Here is a 27,097-nt window from a genome sequence, read left to right on the forward strand (position 1 = left end):
CCCAAGAACTCTGGCTTAATTAAGTTATTGAATTTCAGCCACAATGCTCCATCATCCTTCCTGCCTAACAGTATTAAAGGCCCTAATCGAATATAACACCTGTGAAATTACAGAGTACTATCTGATATACACTATACACAGAAAGTTTTTAGCCATTTTATTCATTTAGCACAAACTTTACTCCAAAATGAGAGTGGAGAACTCTCTTTTGGCTCTCTTCTTCCTAATCCATGAGTCAAATTCATATTTACTTTAATAATCTTATGAGTATGCTGAGAATTCTAATAAGAGATCCTGCTCACAGAGTTACCCTTTACATGATTACAATCAGTGTTTTTGTATGTATTTAGGAGTTTTTTGAGCTTCCACTCCACAGTTCTGCTTCTTCTAATTCTGTTTTCCATTCAAATTCTGTTTGCTGTTTACTATCAGCCTTTCATTATCAAGTGAACCCTCTATCAAGATTTACTCTTTTAAAAAATTATGGCTATAATCTGTCGCACAGATTTGGCTTTAAGCATTTAAATCTTGGCCCAGATTATGGGCAGAAACAGGCAGTTTGGCTTTCATTTTTTCAGCGTCTTTTAGCTGGCACAGGAAAGCGTGGGAGATTCCATACTCAGAAAAGGTGCCGAAAAAATGGAAGACAAACTGCCTGCTTTCACTTTGAAATTGGAGTTGTATGGAATGAGTGAAAAAAACTGTCAGAGTTCAGTGAGTGGGCCGTCTCTTTAACAGCATGTGGAAACAACCATGGTCTATTAATGTGTATAGACGGGATTTATTACTTCTTACATAGAAGGATATTCATTTTCCCGCTGAATGGTAATACATGATGAAAAATGAAATCCTGCCCTCAAGTAATAGTTGACTTATGGAGCCCCCTGGTGGGGTTATATGATACTTCTCCACAGGGCTTTTTTTCTGGGAAAAGAGGTGATGGAACTCTCTATTACCACGTGTGCATGCAAAGCGCGCACATGCTCCCATAAATACATTATAATGTCACTTCCAGAAGTGACATCACTCCTGGAAGTGATGACACTCCCAGAAGTGGTGCCACTTCCCGGAAGTGATGCTGCTTCCCAGAACTCAGCACAATGCATTATGACAAGATAAATGTTAGTAAGCTTGGAAAATTTCACATTATTATAAGAAAGGGTTTTTCCCCTTTCTATGTCCTCTACAAAAAGTGAAATCTTCCATTCTCTTTCCCAAACATTTCATTTCTTTGGAATCATATTTTAAAATATGCAAGAAGGAAGGGGCCTCTAAAAATCCAAAACCCATCTCACAAATCTAAATTCTAACAGATTCCCTCTGCCGGCATAGAAAAAAATATCCAAAATTCTTTCTCAAAATTCCAGAGCCTGAAATTCCTAATCTAATGAATATTGAATTTTCAAATTTTCAGGGAGGGTTTTGTTTTACTGGAGCAATTTAAAAGAAGACACTCAACTTTAGCTGCATTAGATTTATACTTAGTTTAAAATGGCACTTTTTTTTGCCTGCCAACTCTACCTTACCAATGGCTAAGCTGTTGTGACATTGTGAAATGCTCATAAATATTCCAATATCACACACAAACAATGTTCATAAAAACTTCCTTAACACCCATATGTCCACTGCAATTTCATTGATGTTAATCAGCTGAGGATGGGGAGAACCATTTGAGTTACAGCTATTAAGACATAAGAACACCTATATGCTGATGAATATATTGATGAAAGCCTTCTGTGACTTGGACACAGCTATTCATTCCTAGTATAAAACTGGAATAACCATAACTGATATTTTAACTAATACAAATAACCATAACTGATATATTTAACAAACACAGAACCAATCTGCATTCAAAAGCTGTGGGAACTGTAACAATGTCAACTTCAGTCAACAAAAGAATGAAAGTAACACACACACGCACAGCCCCACCCACCCCCATGAAAAGAAAGCAGAATGAACTCGAAGCAGCACACCTCCCCAACCCCCTGCAAAGAAAGCAGAATGAACTCAAAGTAGGGCACACACACACACACAGCCCCACCCCTGCAAAGAAAGCAGAATGAACTCAAAGCAGCACACACACACACCCTGCAAAGAAAGTAGAATGAACTCAAAGTAGCACACACACACAGCCCCACCCGCTGAAAAGAAAGCAGAATGAACTCAAAGTAGCACACGCACACGCGCGCACACAGCCCCACCCCCTGAAGAGAAAGCAGAATGAACTCAAAGCACCACACACACACAGCCCCACCCCCCTGAAAAGAAAGCAGAATGAACTCAAAGCAGCACATGCACACGCGCACACACAGCCCCACCCCATGAAGAGAAAGCAGAATGAACTCAAAGCAGCACACACACACAGCCCCACCCCCTGAAAAGAAAGCAGAATGAACTCAAAGCAGCACACACATACAAGAAACCCCTGAATGAAATGAAAGCAGAATTAACTCAAAGCAGCGCACACATGCATAGCCCCACCCCCTGAAAAGATAGCAGAATGAACTCAAAGCAGCACACATACACACACAGCCCCACCCACCCACTCTCCCAATGCAAGTAAAACAGAATGAACTCAAAGCAGCACACACATACACAGAAACCCCTGAATGAATGAAAGCAGAATGAACTCAAAGCAGCTAAACCTCCTCTGCAGAGCCCATGCCAGGCTCCCTCCCTCCCTCTCCCTCTCCCTTTCCCTCTCCCTCTCCCTCACACACACACACAGACAGAGAGAATGAAAAGAAAGCAGAATGAACTCAAAGCATCTTAACCTCCTCTGCAGAGCCCTCGGGGCTGAAGGAGGAAGGAATCATGTGGGCAGATTCCAAAGCTGCCGGAATGCCGTTCTGGGACGTTCCCCCTCAAAAAAAGCCCTGTTTCTCCAAAAAATGCCAGAGATTATTAAAAGATTTCTAAACTATATTTTTCTTTCCCTACTTATTCCTTTGGCATAAATATGATACCAGATTTTCAGAGAAATGATCTACAGTTGAATTCTGTAACAAAATCCCGAAGTAAAAGGGCCATAAAGATTGAAGACTTTACAAGACTGCCCAATGGCAACAATTTCCACCTACTAGAGGATTAATAAAAACTCTGAAGGGACACAGAAGCTATGATGAAAATCATGTTAAAAGTCCAGTATCATTTGCAGTCTCAATGAACTTTAAAATACACTTACGATGCCGTCATTGTAATTTTTTAATATTTGTCATAGAGCACAGGTAGGGTGGTATGGATGGACAAGTATTTGTGTTAGCATTCTTCCATTTCACTCAAAATCTGAAAGAGCAATACAATCATACAATATAATGTATGATTATACTGTTTTTATTAGAGGTGGCATTCTCTAATGCCAGCTATAACAATGTATGTATTAATCCTTTGTTTGAAAGGTAACAGAAACAGTAATATTAATAATATCCATAAAAATATATAGCAATTACAAACATTTTGTAATGATTACTACCACATATTGGGCTTTGTCAACTGCCATTATAATAAAAACCCATTTGTGGTCATTTGAAAAACAAGCAATTCAGAAACTGGAGCTTATAATTACATCTGTCATAGTAAATGTACTGTGTCCCATAAAAATGTTTGAGAGAACTTTTTATCAAGCACTGAGATACAAAGAAAAAAGGCAAATTCATAGTTTTAAACTGTGCGGCTGTTTTTGTTCTGGTGCACTATTCTATAGGGAAGGACAATGAAAATATTAAACGATGGTCTTTATTTTGAAAACTAAGTGGTAGCTTTTTAAAAAAATCCTCTCCGAGTTCTATATAGTACAAGATAACGTTGAAAAGTCCTCCATTAATAGGTTTGACATTGCCTGTTTTCTTTCTTTATTTTCCTTTTATTTTTTCCTCTTTTTTATTCTTATCTTTTTTTCTTTTATCACGTGTTTTTCTTTCTCTGTTCCCTTATGTAACTTTGAATATTATGTCTGTGGCCTAGATGGTGTTTTTAATGTTGTATTTGAAAATCAATAAAATTATTTTTTTAAAGAAAAAAAGAAAACTAAGTGGTAGCGTTTCTTTTTTAAAAAAAACCCTGCAAGTTGTCACATTTATTTCAATTAGAGTTTCCATAGAAATCTGGACAAAACAGATATTTAGTGGTAGATTTGTACAGTTGCCAACCCTCTAGTTGGGGCCTGGAGTTCTCCTGGAATTACAACTGATCCCCAGACTACACAAAACTACACAAAACACTTCCCCTAGAAAAAATGGCAGCTTTGGAGGGTAGACTGTACGGCTGAGGTCCCTTCCCTCACCAAACTCTGCCCTCCCCAGTCTTCACCCCTAAGTTTTCAGGAATCTCCAAACCCTGAACTGGCAACCCTGTGGAAAAGCTGGTTAGTTTAGGATCAGACAGAAGACTCTCAGAGAGGTTCAATACAATCCAAAATGAGTCTGAAGAAAGCTTCTCTGGAAAAGCCAGAGGTCTCTAATGTTATGATGACAACCTCACCAGAGAACCAGAGCCTAGAATCCCAGTAAATCACATGTCTTTAACCTCCATCCTAATGTACCATCCTCACTTATTGGAGGCAATGGAAAGGTACTGATTTGCATCCTCAAAACCTCATGATGCATAGATGTCCTCTGCAGTGTATTCTAAGCACTCATGCATCTAGGCCTTCAGAGCATGAACACAGCTTTCACCACTGTATGCACTGTTTATGATAAATCTAACAGGTCTTTCTGGGTAGCTCCTGATATTTGTAGGAATTACACATGGCAGCATCTAAGGTCTCTGTGGTCCCTAACATCCACAAAACATGAATTAGGCCTCTGCCAGCTTCCCCAGTAAATCAAGTAGCCATTTAAGGGGTGGGGGGCAAGATGGTCAGAAGGCTTTATGCCCTGGCACATTCCTGAAAGTGTTAACAAGGGCACCTGAGGTCTAAAAGCACCCATGCTGGCCATGCCACTCAAATTTAGGGCATACAATCTGTAATTAATACAGGAGAGCCAGATTAATTACCTATCAGATTGGAAGAGGGTTCACATCCCTGTCTTCAGCATCTCACAAAGGTACATCAAATAGTGAGGTTTTTGTAATAGTCAATTTATTCAAATATAATCCATTAATTTGTTAAAAGGTTTTGATTATCCAACTAAATGCCTTTCACTGGTGGGCAGTCTAATTGAAAGCATATTTAGAAACAGATAGCATCCAATAGGTACTATTAAATCCTACTGTAATTAGTAGTCATCGTAATCACATGCTTGAGCTCTGTTGATTTCCTATGATTTGCTTCAGATTATGCTGATAAAGAGTTAGCAGTTCACACACACTGCCATGTTTACTCTTACTGGTACTTCCATTTTTAATTCTGTGCAAAAGGCAACTAAGAATAACATGGAGAGAAAATCAAGAATATATATTCTTAAATCCTCAGAACATGGAGGGCAACTCAAAGGAATACTAATACAATGTGTGATCTAGAACAAGGAGGGGGGGGGACTTCCTTTTTAAAAAAAATTCCTTTGTAAGTCCACTCCCCAAGACCAAAACTCATGCACAGGAAGTCTACAAAATGAATCAAAAATATGTCTGACATCATCGTGAAATGAAAAAGGCTACAAAGAAAGCTTGGGCTCCTGGCTTAAGCAAAATGTGAAAACTGTTTTGCACTGAATAAACGTAGCTGTGTGGTACCAACAAACACTTACCATAACAATACCCCCAGACTGCTCAGCAGTACACATGCTCATTATGGGTGCCATGCCAATGGTAGTACCTTGGAAATATACTCCACTGATGGAAGAAAAGAAAGAATGTTAAAAGAAGGAAATCACTTTTTGAAGGCAGGTTTAGCCTTCATCTACTGGTATTCCCAAATTCACCATTGTACTGTATTCCATATAATTTAATGGCTGAATGGGGGCAAATAAAGCATTGCTTCTGGAGAATAAGTTACCGAGGGGACAAAACCCACCCCAGTGCCTAGCTTCTATTAACACAGTTCTTATTTGTTATCACCTGGAAGCCTTTCATAGTCTTGGATCCACATATCTGCAGGATCAACCATCCTGATAGGTTGTGCTGCAGCAGCTTCACTCGTTTAAGCAGAGGCTCTGAAGTTGCCTGCAAGCAGGTAAGATCAACTGTTGCTTGCACCTGAGTGCTCTTTGCTATGGCTCCCATCTGGACTGCCTGATGAGATCAGTAAGACTCTCATCTTGCTTTCCAAAGAATGTATATAACAGAATGGTTGGGAAGGGCATTTTTTTAAATAAAGGGAATCGTTTTAAAATAAAGAAGTGGTTTTAACCCCAGAGAAAATGTTAGTCAATTTCCATTCTGTTTAATGTATGTATCATACTATTTTTGTATTCTTTTCTAATTTTGTAATTCAGCTTTATTACATTATTTATTTTACTATTAAACTAGTTCACTGCATTGTTCTCCAGTGCTGGGATCTTATTGCATTTTGTTGTATGTATTAAAAATCTCATATTTGTGTTCTCTAATTTTGTAATCCATTTTAAATTATCATACTGTTCTATTGCTTTGTTTTTTTAATGATGTGATCTGCCTTGAGTCTCAGTGAGACAGGCAGAATAAAAACAAAATAAATAAATAAATATGGCGGGTTATAATGTTCTTTGCATGTTCATACTAAACCAGCTTGTGGCCCCACTGGTACATTCATGTTGTAATAATAGAAATTACACTAGAATTATCAACTTTCATTCAAATCTAGAACTCTGAACAGCATTTCATTGACAGTGAAATCTTCTCTCAACATTCATTTCTTCCTGTCAGTGGGCATACCTCACTAGCTGTGCATTGTCATGAGGTTTACGAGGTAGTAGTTTCAGCTTTCGCCAGTCCAGGAACTCATGTAGGCTGGTGAAGGGATCTTGGGTTATTGTGCATTTATCCATGTCATTCCAGATTTCCACTCCAACCAGGGCTATTCGAATATTTAGTGGCCTATAAAACTGGTAAGAAAGCCAAAACAATATTCTGAATCCTATTCAGCAGTATTCCCTAAGTTGATAAATGGAAGCAAAATATGAAAGTGTAAATAGCTAACAAGACAAACCCAGATTTGAGGATATTCTCTCCAGGCTTTTCTTATATGCAGTGGGGGAGTAAGACAGCAACCTCATGTACTGGACACACTTGTCCTGCCATGAATGGGGGACTGGAACAAGGCAAACTAATGTAACATGTATATGTCCAAATTGCACAATTGACTGCTGGATTGTAAAATAGATTTTGATTGTGCAATGCATTGTATACTATGAATAGGTATTTATTTAAACGTTACACACATGCAAGGATTCTTGTGACAGCTGTGTCTGATGGGTGGTAAGAGAAGGCACGATCTCTCTTCTCCGACATGCATAGGGAGCATATCTTTCAATCTAAGTCACAGTTTGGTTTCATAAAGATACAATTAGTACAGATCCACACATCAGGTACTGATTCTTGTACAATTAGCCAATGAGAAATAATATTTTTTTAAAAAAACAATACACATCAGGCTTCTATAGTCTGACATAGGTTGACACGTTTCTTAAACATTGTTCTTTTCCCAGAATGAATCCAGTATCTATGTTCTGTATCCTTTTTCTGCTCTAAAATATTTGAGGTTTTAGTTTCAAACATATCAAAGGATCACTATAGCATTATAACATACTATTGTAAAAATGTGCTAGTTCCTCTGAATTCCCAGCTTTCATTAAATGTGTGTGAAAGCAGTCTAAATGAATTTGGGCCACCATCCATGTTCTCTATTAAAATTATTTACTCCATTTATTTATAACTTTTATATATGGCTTTTCCTCAAGTGCTCTCAAAATCTTGTTGTCAAAGTGGGCTGGCTTCAGAAAGCGCAGGAATATATCATTTAAGAAGTAGACTGCTTTGCTGAAGTTGTTGCTGTATCTATAGTTTCCATTGAAATACTTTACCTTATCAACGTAGTTTGCGATTTCTATCAGCCTCTGCTTCACTTTCTCCACATCCTTGCCCTGTCTCTGAAACTAGAAGAAAATCTGAAGTAACACTGAACATGACATTGTGTTCATTGTTCTCCTGTCATCATCTACCTTTCCCATGAATATTGACATCTGGATTTTATATACAAAGAGGCAAGTTCCTGCTGCCTATTAGAGAAACCATGTATGTTTGAAAATGAATGTGTGAAATGATGCAGTTTTTAATATAACAACAACATAAAAAAATTCTCAAAAATCCCCTACTTCCAAGCAGCTGCCTCACTGGGACCGATCTTATTGTGCAAAGAGAAAGACTTTCCTTTTTGCAGTCCTACCACAGGAAAAAAAATTAAGAGGAAAAGTCTGCCATTTTCAAATGGGGGCATGTGTGCACTTTTCGTTACACTTCAGCAAATTGAGCTACTCTCAACAATCCATCTCATCTGTTTGTTTTGAAGCTCTTTTGCACATGCTCAGTAATGTACGCAGCCTTGCTTAATTTCATCACGTAAGTGACATCTGAAGAACCAATGCTGTGACATGCTGCTGCTTATGAAAGTCAGTCATCATCCGCTTAAGTTAAACAATCAGTGCAAGTCCAAGAATCCAGAAGTTATGTCCATGTAGCTGTAGCTGTAGAATGCTTTTCTTTTATTGAGTACTACCTGTACTTGGGAAACTACATATACACTTCTACTAAAGGCAATGGGTTTAGAAGGGTGTAATTCTGTTTAGGATTATATGGCAAGATTATTCTTTTGCTGACATCATTGGATACAAGAACCAGTTACTCTCCAACTTGCTATTATTCTGTTGATCCCAGGGCTGTGTGATGAAAATGTGTAAGGCCTGTAAGTAGCTTGCATGCTCTAAACAGCTTCTAGATTAGTGGTGATGCCAGTAGCTGACATCTCCAAATTTATTCACAGCACCAAACAAGTTCAAGGACTCTGTTGTGAGTTGCTTAAAAAGTTCAGTTGTACTAAATGTCCTGACAACAGTAGTTCGCAAGGAAATTTTGCTAAAAAGGAAAAGTGCATTATTTGCTATTGTCTGGAATTTACATGAGGTCAATTGTTTTAATTCCTGTTGCGACTTCCTCCCTATAACCATAGGCAGAGCTGGATCTAGGGTTCCCGGCGCCCAGGACAACCCAAGTCTGGCTACTCTCATGCGCGCACACAGTGCACGCGCGCTCCCGGCGCTGTGTGATGACATCACTTCTGTGATGTCATCACACAGGGTGGGCGTGCCACCAGCAGAGCAGCGGCAGTGCCAGCAGCTGGGAGGCTGCCTGCACCACTTGCCTGCCCTGCTGAGTGAGAGGCCGGCTTGCCGCATGCTCCTTATCCTGCGGGGCAGGCGAATGGCCCAGGCGGCCTCCCAGCCCTCCATGCCACTTGCTTGCCCAGCAGGACAGGGAGAGCGTGCAGCAAGCTGGCCACCCCCTCAGCAGGGCAGGCGAGTGGCACGGGTGGCCTCCCAGCCCTCTGTGCTATTTGCCTGCCCAGCTGAGAGGGTGGCCAGCTTGCCACGTGCTCCCTGTCCTGCGGGGCAGGCGAATGGCACGGGCGGCTACTCAGCCCGGTGGCTGGCAGCTGTGCCCGGCGCCCCCTCTTTGGCGGTGCCGGGGGCAGACTACCCCCCTTCCCCCCCTTGATCCAGCCCTGACCATAGGAATTGATGTTTTACATAAATACAAAGAACTGTCTTTACAGAATTACAATTTCCAGAGGAAATTCAAGATAAACTGTCCCCTGACTTATGATTATAAGATGTTGTTTTTCTTCGTTGCTGATGCAATTCTCTACACCAGTTTCTCTTTAGATTTTGCTTACCTCTCGGTTATCAGCCACAATAAGAAGTTCCACATACTTGGTGGATTTCAGTGCTTCCCTCTTGTGCTACCAAAACAAAGATCAGACATTAGCATTTCTAGGGCATCTGAATCTCAGGTATTTATTTCCTATAATGCTGCTCCTGTACAAACTAATTTAAAAGTAATGAAGAATTTTTGGCACCTTTCCTCCAGGAACGCGCTTGCTGTTTATCCACCTACCGTAGGGGGATAAACCCTTTTGAGAAACTAAGAAACTGAGGAGTAGGATCAAAAATGGCTGGAAAATGGCCTCCATAGTGACATTTTTGGAATTTTCCTATGTCTCTATAGTTTTTACCACAGAGATTAGGGGATATTCCTAGAGCATCACCTGGATGTAATGTCACATCATAGCCAAAAAATACCCATCCCCAAGCATTTCCTGTAACAGTTTTAAGTTCTGTTGTCCAGAAGCTTTGGGTTGCCAGCTCCCCAGTGGGGGGAGGGAATTCCACTGGTGCTGGGAGTGCGCAAACAAGGTATGTGCATACGCAAAGATTTCCCAACAGGTAAGTGCTGGGTTCCCCCCTCCTCCTGGTGGGAGGGTAAGGAGACCTGGCAACCCTCCAGGAACCTAAGCCAATCACTTTCAAATGGTGGATTGGAATGTTGAAAAGAAAAAAGAGGAGGAGTTTTGCAGTTTAACTGCTTGGCAACGAATGGAGTAGAGGGCTGTTGGATTTTGGTGGGAGAAGAATTAGTAGGTCTGTTGGTTAGGCAGGAAGTCCATTAGGGACTTTCGGTATTTTGAAAATAGGTAGAGTTTGGGTAAAGTTCCTGTCAAAAAACAGTTAAAAGTGTTTCTGTTCCATTTAATACATCTGAATCAGTTAAACAAGAAACCTGCTTTGTAACTGCTTAGGCCCCAGCTTTCTCAAAGGAACAAGCAAGCCATGGATACCACTGAAATAAACCCATCTCTTAGTTGTTTTCATCAAACATACTGTGTGGTTCCTTCAAGCCTATAGTCCTCTTATAATGGGTCATGTGAATGCCAGGTGATGTCCAGGCATTGTTCTCATTGTGAACTAGTAAGTGGTCCCAATTACAATTACAAAAATAGAAGTGTATAAATCGAAGCTTGTGGTGTGAAATATCCCTAGTAACTTGTAGAGTGTGAAATGATTATAGTTTCTAGTTCTGGAGTGTCATCCCACCACCCTCAAAATCTCCCAGCATTTGCTGAAGCAGCTCTGGCAACTCTATTGAAGGTGCTCTAGTGCACAGACACCATCCCATCCAGATTCTTGACACAAACCTGACTCAGCCTCAGCAATGCTGCTTTATCGTGTGCTTAGGACCATACCCTAGGCCAATCATATTTTCATGATGGACAATGAGAAAGGATAATACGTTTCAATGTTTCAGACAAGTATAAAGCCAGTGTGATATAGTAGTTAGAAGCCTATAAATATAAGGGTCTTGGTTCAATTCCCAACCACAAAGGTCACTGGAAGATTCTGAGTCAGTCACTTTCCCTTAGGTTTGCTGTAAAGAAAAAAAAGGGGGATAACCCCCTGAGCTCTCTGATGGAAAAGTTGACATGTATAAATAAACTGAATGTGAGTATACAATAACTTTACAGTCACTGCAGCCATGTAACATTTTAAAGATCCAGATGCATTCTTGCAAGTAGTTTTTGTCAAATTATTTTATTTTATTTTATTTATACCCCACTTTTCTCCCCAACGGGGACCCAATGCAGATTACAACATTCTCCCTTCTCTATTTTATTCTAATAGCACTCCTGAGGGGTAGGTTAGACTTAATGTGTGTGACCAGCTCATGGTCACCCAGCCATCTTCCATGGCAGAATGGGGATTTGAATTAAGAACCTGGAAGATTAAATGAATCCAAATTAAAGGGCCCAGTATTAAAATTGCTGAATACAGGGCACTAGTAACAAAGCCTGTTGTGGGAAACAATGGACTTTAGGAAGGGGAGGGCAGGCAAGCAGGCATTGCTTCCTCCGTGACTGATCCTGGGTGGGTGAAGGGAGGGAGGGCATTGCCACCTGCTCTGTGCCTGATCCTGGCTGGGTGAAAGGGGGCCGGGCATTGTGACCTGCTCAACTCCTGATCCCAGCTGAGTGAAGGGGCAGGCATTGACTCCTGCTCTGCACCTGATTCTGGCTGGGTGAAGGGGGCAGGCATTGCTGCCTGCTCCACTCCTGCTCCAGGCTGGGTGAATTGGGGAGCGGGCATCACCTCCTGCTCGCACCTGATCCCAGCCAGATGAAGGCGGGGGTTGGGCTTTGCCACTTGCTCTGCTCCTGATTCCAGCTGGGTGAAGGGGGGAAGGCATTGCCACCTCCTCTGCTCCTGATCCTTGCTGAATGAAGGAGGGGTGGGCATTGCCACCTGCTTCGTGCCTGATCCCAGCCGGGTGAAGGGGGGGCAGGCATTGCTGCTTGCTCCACAGTTGATTCCGGTGTGTTGAAGGAGGCTGGGCATTGCCACCTGCTCCTCTCCTGATCCCAGCTGGGTGAAGGTGGGACGGGCATTGCTGCCTGCTCCGCGCCTGATCCCAGCGTGGGCTTCCCGTGACAGCGCGCTGTCTGGAGGGACGGGCTGCCTCACCTGATCTTTCCTCCATGGCAGTGCCCTCTGGTTGTTCACCGGGGGAGGGAATGAGTTGTGTGGAACATGCTTAGCCTTTAGGGGATTTGAACCTGGATCTTCCCGAGCCTAGTCAGATTCTCTAACCACTATATGGCTCATCCTTGAAAGAGCATAAGTTTGCTTTCATGAGCTTATTCTCACGCGATGTTCATATTATTAATGTGTTAAATGATGCAGTTCTATATGCCATAAATAATCGAACACCCGAAATATATATCAACATAGATCCAGACGAAAAAAAACATCCAAAGGAACGAGAAATGAATGAGAGCATCATGTTACTAAGAATGAAATCCTAAACATGCTTACCTGGGGAGTGAACCCCAGTGAAATCATATGGATTTGCTTCTGGGAAACATGCTCAATATTAGGCTACAAATGCTCTCCGAGGTGATGTTATGATATAACAATCTGTACTGCCAGGAAGTTTTATACCAGCCACCACTTTTTTTTTTCCTGTTATGAAGCTGGGGGTAGAAATGAGCTTTCAACAGAATCTAACAACTCTGAGCTAGAGCTTTTGTGCTAAGTTATCATACTAAATGATTGCATATTGTCCTGAGTCTAAACAAACGATTTCCAACATTTTAAAAAACTGACTTAAGCAATTTAATCCAAATGGAATGTCCAATTCTTAGACTCCTAGAAGAGATTTCGTAACAAGCTGAGTCAGTCTGAAACAATAAAGCTGGAGTCTCCAGGCTAGATTTATAAGGACATTTATTTGTGCATTGTTGAAATACTATATTGCCCAGCTTACTCATCAACATTTACATTATACAAAAAAATTGAAAAATCAAGAGGAACTTAGAAGCAAGGGTACATACTGTATACTGACTCCTCCATTTTAAAAGGTGAAAGGCCTGGCCTGCAAGACTCTGAATTCAGGAATGGACTCAACAAGTACCATACAGTTAGACATATGATGCCACACAAACACAGCAGCGTTTATTGGTACTGTTGTACTAATAACAACATTATCACTCCATTGGATCAGAATTGTTATGCTGTACAATGCTATTATATAATTTACACAAAGGTGTAAAGAAACCAAGGTAATGAACAATTTGCAGGCGCGTATCATGAACAGAAACTCAGTTGATATACAGCGTGCATTGCATGATGCTCTGCTACAGATATATTTGCATATGATATACTATGTGCATTTGCAATCACAGTTCAGGGAATCACTAACACTATCCTGTATCATCAACATATTAATAGCCAAATGACCCTGAGCTGAGGATACGTAAATCTGGAGACTGGAGCCATGAACAGACAAGACAGACCTTCTTACATGCCTGAAAAATGCCCCAGGTTTGCAGAAAAATTTTTTAAAAAATATATATGAGTGAGTAAAAGCCTCAAAATGATAAAAGAAGAGCTTGTGGGTCTAACGAAATGCCTTTAGTGGCTGTTGCTAGGCAACAATAAGAGACTAGTATTCCAGGCCTGGCTGCTGTCAGTAAAACGGAGGGGAAGGAGGCAGGGCCCTTTCCAGGGCTGTTTGGGCCCTTGAAGGAGGACTCATTGGGGCCAGGCCCAGAAGAAACCACTGAGGCGCTTGATACCAATTGACTTGCATGACTCACTCAGGCCTGGCTGCTTGCTATTGTTTAACTGCCCTTCTACCCCCCAAAGCGAGTGTAGAGTAGTGGTTAGGATTACAGTGTAGGATCTGGGAAACCCAGGTTCAAATCACCACATTCCTATGAAAGCTCATTGGGCAACTTTGATCCAGTCACACACTCTCAGCCTAACCTACCTCCCAGGGTTGTTGTGAGGATAAAGGCAGTATATAAATGAAGTAAATTAAGAAATATAGGTGAAGATGAGGGGACAGATAAATGGTAAGTTGTTTAGTGCATTTGAAGGAGAGAAGGACGCAGGGAAAGGTTAGCATATGGCGGCTGCCAGGAGGAGTGAAAGAGGAAATAATGTGTAGAAGGGGATACAGGGGAAAGTAAAATACCCTCTGCAAGTCCTTGCAGGATCCCCGCCATGCAACTGGGCCCAGCTTAATTGGGCCACAGGGGAGAGGCTTTTGGAAGTGGGGAAGGTGAAGTCAGGGAGCAGGCAAAGGTGGGTAGGAAGGAGAGAAGGAAGTAAGAAAACGGAGAGAGGTTATGAGGGGTAGAGAAGGGAAAGAGGACATAGTGGGCAAGGAGAAAATGAGATGCCCCCTGCAAGTCCTTGCGGATCCCCACTTGTATCTCTCTCTCTCTTTTTTTTTTAATTTTTATTGGTGAGTACATAAATTTTACATAAATTCCCCATATTACCTAAATTATAACAACCCCCCCTTCCCCCCTCCTTATTGACTTCCAACAGCTTTCCAACCCTTAACCCATCTTATCATTTAAATTATTTTTAACTATATTCTTCTAAATCTTATATATATTGTATCCCTTATTCTAAGCATATTCAAATTATTCTATATCTCAGATTCTCTAATAAGTCCATTCTATTCCTAGCTGTTTAACCTATCTATTTTAATACAATCTTCTTAATAATAGTATTAGCTTAGATTAATTAATAACTAAATTTCCCCATTAATGGTAAAGTTATTTCTCTCTCCCCTTTATAAAATCACAAATTAATAATTCTCAAACTGCCACAGTCCTCCTTTTACATCCCATTTTTTTTCTAAATATTGTTTCAGTTTCCCCCAGTCTGCAAAATATTCTCCTGGGTCCAGATCTTTCAGTTTTCTTGTCATTTTGTCCATTTCTGCCATGTACAACAATTTGTAAATCCAATCTTCTATAGTTATTTCTTGCACTTTCCATTTCTGCGCATACAAAAGTCTTGCTGCTGTAGTCATGTAAAATAGCAATGTTCTATACTGCATTGGAACATCTTCCATTCCCAAGTTCAGTAGCAGCAATTCTGGGTTCTTATTTATTTGGGTTTGCAAAACCTCATTGATTATTTCTATTATATCTCCCCAGTATTGCTTAGCTGCCTCACAAGTCCACCACATATGCGGATCCCCACTTGTATCTCATTAACATGCCCCCATCGGTGGATACTTAAATTTGTGGATCAGGGCCATGTAGACAGAAGAGAGCCTTTTCAGAAAACTTGGATGAGCCTCCAGGTTTGCCGAAAAATTTAAAACCCGGGGGAAAGAGGGGGGTTAAATCCCCCCAAGTAGAGCAGCATTTGTCTCTGTGTACACACACAATGCTCTATGGTTGGAACCGTTACCTCATGTGAGAGGCAGTGGCCCTACAGGTGAGTTGGGGAAGGGGGTGGGGGGGCAGGCACAGTGCTGGTGACAGGTGGATAGAAGGACAGAACAGTGGGCAAGGGGTGGGAGGAAGAGCCATTGCTCCCCACCACTTGAGGCCGCAGGATAAGGGAAGCAGGGTTGCCAGCCTCCAGGTGGCGGCTGGAGATCTCCCGGAATTACAACTGATCTCCAGGCCACAGAGATCAGTTTCCCTGGAGAAAATGGCTGCTTTGGAGGGTGGACTCTATGGAATTATACCATGCCGAGGTCCTTTCCCTCCCGAAACCCTGCCATCTCCAGGCTTCACCCCCCAAATCTCCAGGTAAGGTTGCCAGGCCCCCTCGATCTCCCAGCGGGAAATTGAGACCTGGCTCTTACCAGGAGGGGGTGTGTGCGCGCAGAGCATGCGCGCGCGCTCCTGCAAGCATGATGACATCACTGCAGGGAAGTGACGTCACCATGCAGCCTGTTTGGGCGCGGATCATGCCCATTGTGGGCCCCTGTAGAGCACAGGAGCGTTCCTGCACTCCACAGGGGCCCACAACGGGCCCGATCTGTGCCCAAACCAGCCTGATCAGCGCCCATTTTGGCACGGATCGGGTCTGTTTCAGCGCAGATTGGGCCCGTTTTAGGCCCCTGTGGAGCGCGGGAGTGTTCCTGCGCTCCACAGGGGCCCACAATGGGCCCAATCCACACCAAAATGGGCCTGATCCGCTCCCATTTTGGCACGGATTGGGCCCATTTTGGCACGGATTGGGCCCGTTGTGGGCCCCTGCAGAGCGCAGGAACGCTCCTGCACTCCACAGGGACCCAATCCAGGCCAAAACAGGCCTGATCCTGGCAGTTGCTGTGCGCGGGGGTGCACAGCACCGCAGGGGGGCGCGCATAGAAGGTGCGTGCCCCCCAGCTGGCCAGGTGGAGAGGGGTGGGGGTGGCAGGGTGGGGGCGGGGGATCCCCCCGCCCCCACCAGGAGTCTGGCAGCCCTATCTCCAGGAATTTCCTAACTTGAAGATGGCAACCCTATATGGAAGGCAGGCAGCAGCTACCAGGCAGGCTGGCCCACCATCTGAGTGGGGAAGATGAACAGATGAACGGAATGGTTGGATGCAATGAGAGGACAATCATAATTCATAATGCATACTAGATACATACTCATATACTTATGTGAATTGTATATGAGTCATTGATGTAAGTATGTATTCAGTGTTTAAGATTGTATTTTAAATATTTATTGAATGTTTTTAATGTATTGAATGTTTTTCATGCATTGTTTAGCATTTATTTTTAGCTTTGTATTTATTTTTAGCATGAAGAAGGGGGACTGAAACAGGATAATTTCTTGCTAGCAGACCCGTTGTGGTTACTACGAATGTGATAAATCAAATATGCATTATGAATTATGAAGATACTTTTGATTATTTTTATTTCATGGACTTTAATTTTGGATTGTACATTTTGACTGTAATTTCTTGGATGTCACTTTAACAATTTAATAAGAAGACACGATCACTTTAATGCCGGCACTTTGTTTAAGAAGGGATTACTAGCACTATTGCACTTTAAATATTGTATTTTAATGTGTTGTGGTTATTGCCAGCTGCCTAAGGCCCGTATGCCTTCTTTTGCCTGTTCATTATTACATTGTATAAAACAGTTAAAACTGGTATAATTTTGATTCATTGTACCTTTAAGAATTTCTTTAGTAAGTACAGTCATGGCTGTTATTCTTTTTTTTCCTTTGGGCTACAATTAAGAGAAGGCAACACCAGTGCACAGAAGCTGCCACCACCCCAACCTCTACTCCTCCTCTAGATGCAAGGGCAACCATGCTGGCCCTACACGGGAACTCCAGGTTAAAGGGGAAAGCTCTCAGAAGACTATAAATCATGACTGGAATGAGCATGCCATCATGTGGGTGTTCCCCATTAATCTGGTGTCTTCCTGCTCTCCATGCAGAGAAAAATCTTTATGTAGAAGCAGTCAAAGAAAGGGTTTTTTAAGCCATACTTGAACTACCTGATTTTATTTTATATGTGGTTCTAATCTTAGCAACAAACATTTTTTCCCTATCATACTTCTTTATTGTGCCTATGGATTTAAATGTCTTAAGTCCCACACTGAATGTCCTGACTGCATTCTGCATACTCTTCTTCAGACATTTGTGAGGTGGGGTTATCTCAGACTAGTCTGTCTAGTCCAGTATCCCGTTTCTAACAGTGTATTTATTTTTATTTATTTGTAGTTTGCCTTTCTCACCAAGACTTCAGACAGATTATACAGTGTAAGTCAATATGGTCAACAAGCTGGGAAATCCAATAAACTATGCAATAGGGTTTTGATTGCAGAAATTTGAAAACCAACAGATTTATCTATCTATTTATTTATTCATTTATTTTCTATTTTTATTCCGCCCACCCTGCACCCTGCACAGGCAGGCTCAGGGCAGATGCCCTGTAAAGTATACGACAGGGGTACAGATGCCAAAGCTACCTCCTTATTGCCCACCAGCAACTGTTACTCAGAAACACATTATTTCTGAACAGGGTGATTCCATTTTGCCATCAGGGCTAAAATAGCCAGCCACTGAAGGACTTTTCCTCCATATATTTGTCTAATCACTTTTTAAACCCACTCTTTTAAAAATGAATCCTTTTAAATGTAAAGTTTTAACAGACACTCATAATTTATTACAAGTTTCTAACTAATGAGAGGTATTTGCCTTCTCCCAAGAGTATAAATTACAAAGGTATAAAAACTTCATAAAATAACTGAGCTTTAGAAGATAGAACTGAGAGTTTCAATAGAAGAGTTTCAAGTTGAGAGCTTGTTGTGCCTGATTAGCATTATTAATTTGTTCCATTACTTGCCTGGAGGGTGTGTTTCCTGGATATAACATTTGTATCTAAAATGCCCTTAATTATCATTTCTCTTTGCTTGCAGAGCACAGCTAATCTCTGTTTTAGTGCAACCGTTTATCTAAGACTGTAATTTTTTAAAAATGAAATAATTAAACTATATAACATATTTACAGATTATGTAAATGCAAACATAAAAATATCATCCTTAAGTTCTTCTCAGTCTTTCTTTTCACCACATCATTATTTCATAATCTGTTCAGAGGTATTTTTAAAATTGAAATCATTGAAGTGATTGGGCAGGGAAGACCAGGTATCTGCTGTGAAGTTTATTGCATAGTGTCTGAAATCACACAGAGATTTCTGTAGCTTCCAACCACATGGTAAACCCAATATTTTCACACCAGCTGCTGCCTCCTTAGTTTTCTAAGTGAGGTTGCGAGGAAGAGGTACCAGAGCTAGTTGGGTTTGCCATGTGACTAGAAACTGGACAATCAACTTCTTATGCTATGAATTCTTTATGCAATGCAGTACTCTTTCAGTGGCTACTTGGTTGGCACTTGGTGTTGTCATGACAGAGTGGAAGCAAACAGAAATTAGTATTTTACAAGTAATATTAAGATTTTCAAGCCCTTAATCGAGCTCTAGAATTTATTTGTGGTCTTGTTGAAAGTTACAGTTGATTTGTTTTTTCACTGGAAAGAATTGATTGGAAAAATTTCCCATTCATTTATATGGAGAAAATGAATAGGGTGCAAACAAATTAACATACGTACAAATCTAGTCTCTCCACTAACATGAACAGGAAAGTCTTATGGGCAGGGAAACATCATATATTGCATATGAGCACATATGAACCCAGGGCTGTGGTTAGGATGAGGCCAGTGGCTGCACTACCCCACATGGAAGACTGAGTATTCCCACCTAATAATTTTTTGAAAAACAGTGGCTATATCCGCCTCCAGAGTCAATGCTGAGTCTTGTCAGTTTCCTTTTTTTTAAAAAAAAAAAAAGCTTGATTTTAGAGTAGAGAAGGTTAAAGTCAGTATAGGCCAATGCTTACCCAAGTGGTAGTGCTTTGATCGCCACCTAACTGGCGTGGATAAAAAATTTTCTGTTCGTTTAATAGATACTTAATTAAGATGTTATTTATCCGATGATGTTATTTACTTCCATGCCATGGAAAATTTTAACTTTCTATTTCCATACTTAAAATTTGTTGCTTGGAATTTGTCCTATTGGAAGATGTGTGTAATGATGGCTAGACAAAATAATGGTTCCAAGGACTATTTGGGGTCATGAAAAAAGGCATGGAGAAGAAGGCTGAAGTCCCTTCTCTATGCATACAGCGCTCCTGATCAAAACCAACTTCCCTGTGCACAGGAAGTGCAGAATGCCTAGCGCCCATATGAGCCTTGGTTCTCATGGTAGCCACAAGGGCTTTGTATAGTGTGAATTAACCTTAAGAAAACTCTTTTAGGCATATTCAGGCCTTTTACTCTGAGTAGCACTTCCCCATGTCACATTGTTAGTTAATTATGAAACACTAGACTTTGGGGGGAAAAAACCCAAGGATAAACTGCTCCTTTCAAAAGAAGAATGTAAACACAAATGAAAATGACAACAGCTGTTTTTCTTTTATCAAGGTAACCTAATTCTACCTTTCTGAACAATGCGTTAGATTCTCCAGCTTCTTTTGACAACTCAGAGAACTGGTCTCTGCCAGAAGACAGCTTCCTCGTTTAGCAGAAGAGAGTCATTGGATCTAACTCACATTAGACAGATGTGAAAAAAATCGATGATTTTTACACTTTCATACTTGTTTAATTAAGCATTTATGTGAGCAGAGATTTAACTATATTGATTGTATTGACAGAATTTATCACATGTTGAATGACTATATGCATTTTATATGATAAATGGTGTCTAGGACTAATTCTTAAAATATTTTACCAGATTTGTGTAATTTTTTATGGGGCCTGATCTCATGTAAGTTTACTCAAACATCAATCCCAGCTAAGTAAGCACAGGATTACAGGCTTTCCTTAGAAATCTGTACTATAGCTAGGGTTGTCAGGCAACCAGCAGGAGAATTCGGGGATTAGGGACATGGGGGGAGGGTAGTGATGTTAGCATCATCACCAACAGCACCACATCACTGGAAGTGACAATGGGTAGCTCTAGGAATTGCCAGAACTCTATGATAAAACAGCGATTCCGAGAACTACCCATTGTCCCGTCCAGGTTGTACCCAGAAGTGACGTAAGGCACAGAGGGCTATAGCATTTTAATTTTTCCAACAGAAACAATCAGCAGGAGACTTCCTGCCATAATGGGCAATCTGATAACTAAGCCTAATCATAACTGCTACTATTAACAAAATGACTTGAATACTATATTGAAATTTTAGGGCCTTTTTTCAATGAAACCAGGAACGTTTGTCATCTGTAGGATTTTAAAAAATGTTAATAAAAGTACCTTTTATCAGGGAAATTGTAAACATAATCTTTGGCAGATGTACAGGTTTAGCATATAAAATGGTAATATGGATTTTAAAATGTTAACACTGTATGTAGCAAACAATATTTGGAAAAGAATGTTTTAGTACTGCTAATGTAAAGCAAATGCTTTTGCTCTTCGTGCAGGCCTACCTGATTCTAAGCTTAATAAAAATAAGTGGACTTCATAGCCAACATACTTTAATACTTCTCATGTACTAACTACAATGGACAGATCACTGCTTAAATGTTATTTCCCCATCAATTCACTTTTTAATACTGTCTCCAGGTATATATAAATTTGTTGCTGAATTTGTTCCATTTGCCCAAACTCCTGTTTCATTGTATGCAATTCTCTTTTTTAGACATGTACTTTGAATCAGGTGTACTTTCTCTTTACAAAAAAAAAATTACAAGTGATATCCCAATGAGAAAAATATTTGCGAATCTGTTGTGTGTTAATATGATCATTTCTTGTATATTTTTGGAGGAAGGCAAATGTCATTCCAATCTTCAAGAAAAGCAAAAAAGGATATTCCTAGGAATTACAGGCCATTCAGCCTGACCTCTGTCTCAAGGAAGATACTGGAACAAATATTAAAGGCGTCAATCTACAAGCATCTGACAGATGATATGGTGACACAAGGAAGTCGCCATGGATTTGTCTCCATCAGGTCCTGCCAGATCGACCTCATCTCCTTCTACAATCAAGTGACAGGCTTACTGGATACTGGGAATACTGTTGATGTAGTTTATCTTGATTTTAGTAAAGCTTTTGACAAGGTTTCTCATAACATTCTGATGGGTAAACTGGTGGACTGTGGGCTCTAGGATGGTTAGATGGATAGGGAACTGGCTATATAACCACACCCAAAGAGTAGTTGTCAATGGCATCCCGTCTGATTGGAGGGAGGAGTCCAGTGGAATGCAATAGGGCTCTGTCCTTGGCCCAGTGCTTTTCAATATTTTTATAAATGAGCTGGACAAGGGTGTGAAGGGATTACTCATTATATTTGCAGATGACTGGGACCAAACTGGGAGAAGCAGCAAACACCCATGAAGACAGGGATAGGATAGAATTCAACGAGATCTGAATACACTGGAAAAGTGGGCAGATTTGAATAAGATGTGATTTTACATGGAAAAGTGCTAGGTTTGCCACCTGAAAATGCAAAGCATACTAGATGAGAAATAAATTTCTGGGTAGCAATGTGTGTGAACATGATCTTGGAATATAGGTGTATAGGAAGCTATATATGAGCAATCAGTGTGATGCAGCAGCAAAATAAGTGAACATTATCTTGGGGTGTGTCAACAAAGGCATAACACCCAAAACACAGGATATCATTATTACACTATATACTTCATTGGCAGGCCCCACCTGGAGTATTGTATGCAATTCTGGAGGCCTTACTTCAAAAAGGATGTGGACAAATTGGAACAGGTGTAGAGGAGAGCAACCAGGATGATCAGGGGTCAAGACAAAGCTCTACGAGGAAAAATAGAGGGACCTGGGAATGTTTAGTTTGGAGAAGAGCAGGTTGAGGAAAGACATAATTACTCTCTTTAAGTATTTAAAAGGCTGACACTTAGAGGAAGTAAATGAGCTGTTCCTGTTGGCAGCAGCGGATAGGACTCTGAACAATGGGTTTAATCTAGAGATGGGCACAAACAGCAATATGAACAAAAAAAAAGCCACGAACAGCCCAATCTGCTGTTCGCAAACAAGATGTTCACGAGGACCCATTCTAAACAAACAGGTGGTCATTGCAAGCCTCGTTCGTTGCTGTTCCTTGCTGTTCGTCAAGCCAAACAGTCTGGCACCTGCAATCAATTCCCTTGGAAACTTAGGGAGGGATTGTCTGAACTCCGTCTGAACTCCTGCTGTTGCCCTGGAAACCCCAATTTAGCTTGATAGGCAGGTCTTCCTTCCAAGTGCAGAGCTCCAAATTTGTTACAACAAGGGAGCAAAGAGCAGGGGGGAGGGGGGCTCCCAGCTCTGACTTTGCAGACAGTAGAGAGACAGTTGCTGTTGGCATTTTGATAGAGAGAGTGCATAAGAGCTTGAACTTTCTTTGTGTGTGTTGGGATAGGGATCTACCCCTTCAAGTTCCAGGGCTGCTGCCAGGCTCTGGCCGAAGCTATTATTTTTTATTGGTACCTTTCCTACTGCCTGCTCAGGTAAGGTTTCTGGGGGTGGTGCGGTAGGGCTCTACCCCTTCAAGTTCCAGGGCTGCTGCCGGGCTCTGAGACCAAGCTATTATTTATTATTGGTACCTTTCCTGGTGCCTGCTCAGGTCAGGTGTCTGGGAGTGATGCAGTAGGGATCTTGACTTGGATGATGGCTGGAGGAGAGCCTGCTGGCCCCCATGAACAGCCAACCATGAACAGGGCCATGTTCGTGGTTGTTCGTGAGTAGAGATGGGCATGAACCGCATTACGAACCTCAAAAACCCTCGAAAATGGCAATTGCGCGATCATGACCCAGCGGTTCATGCTTGTCAAACTGCCTGATTGTCTGTTCGCCAACTGGCAGTTCATGAGGGTCCATGGCCAATGAACCAGCGAAGCCCAGTTCATTGCGTTCACCCGTGGTTCGTGAAGCCAGACACTCAGGTACCAGCAATCTATTCCCCTGGGAATGCCTGAGCTCTGTCTGCCCTCCTTCTGTCGCCCTGGAAACCCGAATGGAAGCCCAGCTTTCCTTGATCAGCAGGGCTTCCTTCCAACCACGGAGCTGCAAAGAAGTTACAAGTTGGGAGAAGACACCCAGGGGAGGGAGGGGGAAGGGGGTGTTCTGTAGCCATGGGCACTCCAACATCATCCCTGCAAACCCTGATAGGCAGCTCTGATGGCCAAACACAGACTTCCTGTGTTGCTGAATGGGACCCATGCTTATAAATAGCCGTGGGCTCCCAGGCTGGGTTTCACTTTCTGCGAGCAGTCGCGTGGGACAGAGCTCTTGCTTGCCACTTGCTAGCCTTTGGGGAGAGAGACTGAGAGTACAATTGAGCTTGGCTTTGAGGGATAGGGATCTATCGCCTCTGGTTCCAGGGCTGCTGCCTGGCTTTGGGGCCAAGCTCAGTGGGCACCTCGGCTGAGGGCTCACATTGATTATTGATCAGGGCCTGATCTGTTCAGGTCTGTGGGAGCGGTGGGCTAGGGCTCTAGTCCCTCCCTCCCTCTGGTGCCAGGGCTGTATTGCTGAGAACACTGGCGTGCTCCACTTTGGCCTCCACAAACCACGAACCGGTTCGGCAACAGGAGATGTTCATTGCGGTTCGCTAATTCGGGATCGTGGTCTGCACCGAACCACGATCCGCTGGTTCATTAATTTTTTTTGGTTCATGCCCATGTCTATTCGCGAGTCCCTGTTTGTGGATGGCAACGAACAACGAAGATCACGTTAATTTTTTTCTATTCGTGCCCATCTTTACATCTTTTTTCTATTCGTGCCCATCCTAAACTATAGGTGGGCAGGTAGCAGCTGGATATTAGGAAAAACTTCATGTTAAGAGTAGTTCAGCAGTGGGATCAGTTGCCTAGGGATGTGGTGGGCACCCCCTCACTGGCTTTCTTCAAGGAGTGACTGAATAAAATACTTTAGGCTGTTCCTTCATTGGGCAGGTGGTTAGATTAGATGGTCTGTAAGGCCCATTCCAACTCTATGATTCAATTTTAATACAAAAATACATAATTATAATATTCATTTCATGAAAGAAGGGTTAAAATCTGTTCCATAGGATGTTTTCTTAAATGTTTGTTAGTCACAACAACATAATAACCATGTTTATCAGCCTGTGTTTATTTACCTGCATGCTATTAGAAAGTGTTTAGAAAAATGGAAAAGACAGAGATAATAAACCGTTTCCATAGAAAATACTGTAATGCATACAATAATGCACTGTACATGGATCTACCCTTAAAGACAACTGGGAAGCTCCTATTGGTACAGAATTCTGTGGCCCGACTACAATCAGGTGTTAAATGGACTCTGCATATCACTTCCATTCTGCAGACACACTACTGGTTACTGATCAGTTACCAGGCTGAATTCAAGGTTCTATCACCTACAAAGCCCTTACTGGCCCTGGAGTAGATACCTGTAGGACTGCCTCTCCTGCTATGTTATGCTACAACAGATTTGCTCATCAGAGCAAATCCTTCTGAAGATGCCACCCTGCAGACTGGTAAAATCAATGACTGCCAATTTGTGTACATTCTCTGTGGTGTCTCTCACCTTAGGGAATGGGTTCTGCCTGAGCCTATTCAGAAGGCCCTCATGCTGCTGGTGGTTTGTGAAATTGTTTACGAGAACATTCTTGTAGAAGGTTGTAAGAGCTGTGATGTAATGGATTGGTTTGGACAGTGACCTCTATTAGAGATAGTGTGTGTGTGGGGGGGGGGGGAGAGTTCTTCCAGGTCTTCAGTATCAGTCCATCTACATTATGCTGTTTTACTAAGAATCTTTGGTGTTAGATTCAAACATTATCATAGTCTGTAATTGGCTTACTGATTGACTGAATAGTTGTATCGTACTTGTTGTAATCCACCTCAAATCCCATAAGAAAGTCAGACTACAAATGAAAATAAATAAATATTTGGACATGTAGACTTAAATTACATGGGTATACTTAAACACTTGAATGATAATAATAATGATACTAAGTGAGATCTAAAATATGATAGATACATGAATCTATGAATGTGAAACCCTTTTTACAATAACTGTAGGATAGATAAGCTAAACAAAAACCTCTCTTTTTATTATGCATTAATACATTATAATTTGATCAGGATCTCATTTTGGATTTGAAGTCAAGATTAAAACACTTGGAATACAAAATTGTGATTTCCACCTACCCTGCTAAGAGGTGTCTGAGTAGACTGTGCAGCATCTTCCCATGAGATACCTGAGATGTTGAGATGATGACCGCAAGAACCCAGGGCTACTTTTAGGTCCACTGCTTGGTAGATTATATGTTCGTTTGTAGTACCTTCCAATGGCTCCAATATATAGGCTTTATCTTCAAATAAAATAAATCCCCTGTGGTAATAAAAATGTAAATTATGCATAATTTTACAGTGCTGGGGTTTATCTAATCAAGCTACTGATTTTTTAACAAATATGAAAGAGTAACATAGATGCAGCATGCCAAATCATGCCACGGGGGCACCAACTGTAAATCCTGCATGTTTGTAATCTTCATATACTATTCACTACACTGAAGATTTAATTTCTCACTATTTAAACTCGAGACCGGTGCCAAGCCAAACTATATTTGCATTTTATAGAGATGCATTACCACTGCTTAGAGTGTTTGCAACGGCCTTGCAAAATTAACAAAAATGTTCTGTTGACAATTCTTAATGTGAAAATGAATGAAATTGGAATATACTTAAGTTTATCATCTCAATAAAAAATAACAAACTAGAAATTAAGGCTAACTTACTACAGCAACCTAAATTTGACCAAATTGGTGTATTAAGAATTAAGACAGAGGATCTGCCCAGAGAATCTGCACTAACCAACACTCAATGGTTTAGCTGTATAAGATCAAACTAGGAATAGGCTTCAGTCTCACTTGCATTTTCCCCGTACCACTTGGATTAGATACCATGTGGCATTTCCACAGATGGAAAGATTTTCTGTGAGTGGAGCTCAACTTTCTTACATGCATCCTCTGGCTGAAGCCTAACATGCTTTCCAAAATGCTGTTCCTGGGGTCCCCTAGGAAATTCTTCCAATAGTGGCACTGTTTCACGAGGGGGAACAGTGCGCGTGTGCCTCCTGCCATGATGTGTTTCCACTGCTTGGCACAGCAAAAAACATTGGGCCGTCCACCTTTGGCTTCCTCAGAATTCCAGTATTCTATAATTTGTTTGTTTGTAAGATTAATGTCTCTACTGCTATTGTATTTATCAGCTATAAATGTCACATTAATGCAGTAAATCATAGTTTACTGTGATTAGTAACTTTGGGAAAAATATCTTGTGCTTTACATAAAAGGAGATATTTGTTTAGAATGAATGTTTAA

General features: G+C 41.4%; 1 protein-coding gene across 1 annotated transcript in view; it reads right to left on the reverse strand.

Moving 5' to 3' along the window:
* Positions 1-27,097, reverse strand: part of ADAM12 (ADAM metallopeptidase domain 12) — a 391,488-nt gene that overhangs the window by 106,037 nt on the left and 258,354 nt on the right. Inside the window, exons 6-10 of the mRNA XM_054982517.1 lie at positions 25,923-26,106; positions 9,809-9,874; positions 7,944-8,015; positions 6,796-6,965; positions 5,691-5,775 (exon numbers count right to left, since the gene is read on the reverse strand). Coding sequence (XP_054838492.1) covers positions 5,691-5,775; positions 6,796-6,965; positions 7,944-8,015; positions 9,809-9,874; positions 25,923-26,106 — 577 coding nt within the window. The remainder of the gene's footprint in view (positions 1-5,690; positions 5,776-6,795; positions 6,966-7,943; positions 8,016-9,808; positions 9,875-25,922; positions 26,107-27,097) is intronic.

This window comes from Eublepharis macularius, chromosome 6 (genome assembly GCF_028583425.1).
Source record: "Eublepharis macularius isolate TG4126 chromosome 6, MPM_Emac_v1.0, whole genome shotgun sequence".
Taxonomy (NCBI): Eukaryota; Metazoa; Chordata; class Lepidosauria; order Squamata; family Eublepharidae; genus Eublepharis; species Eublepharis macularius.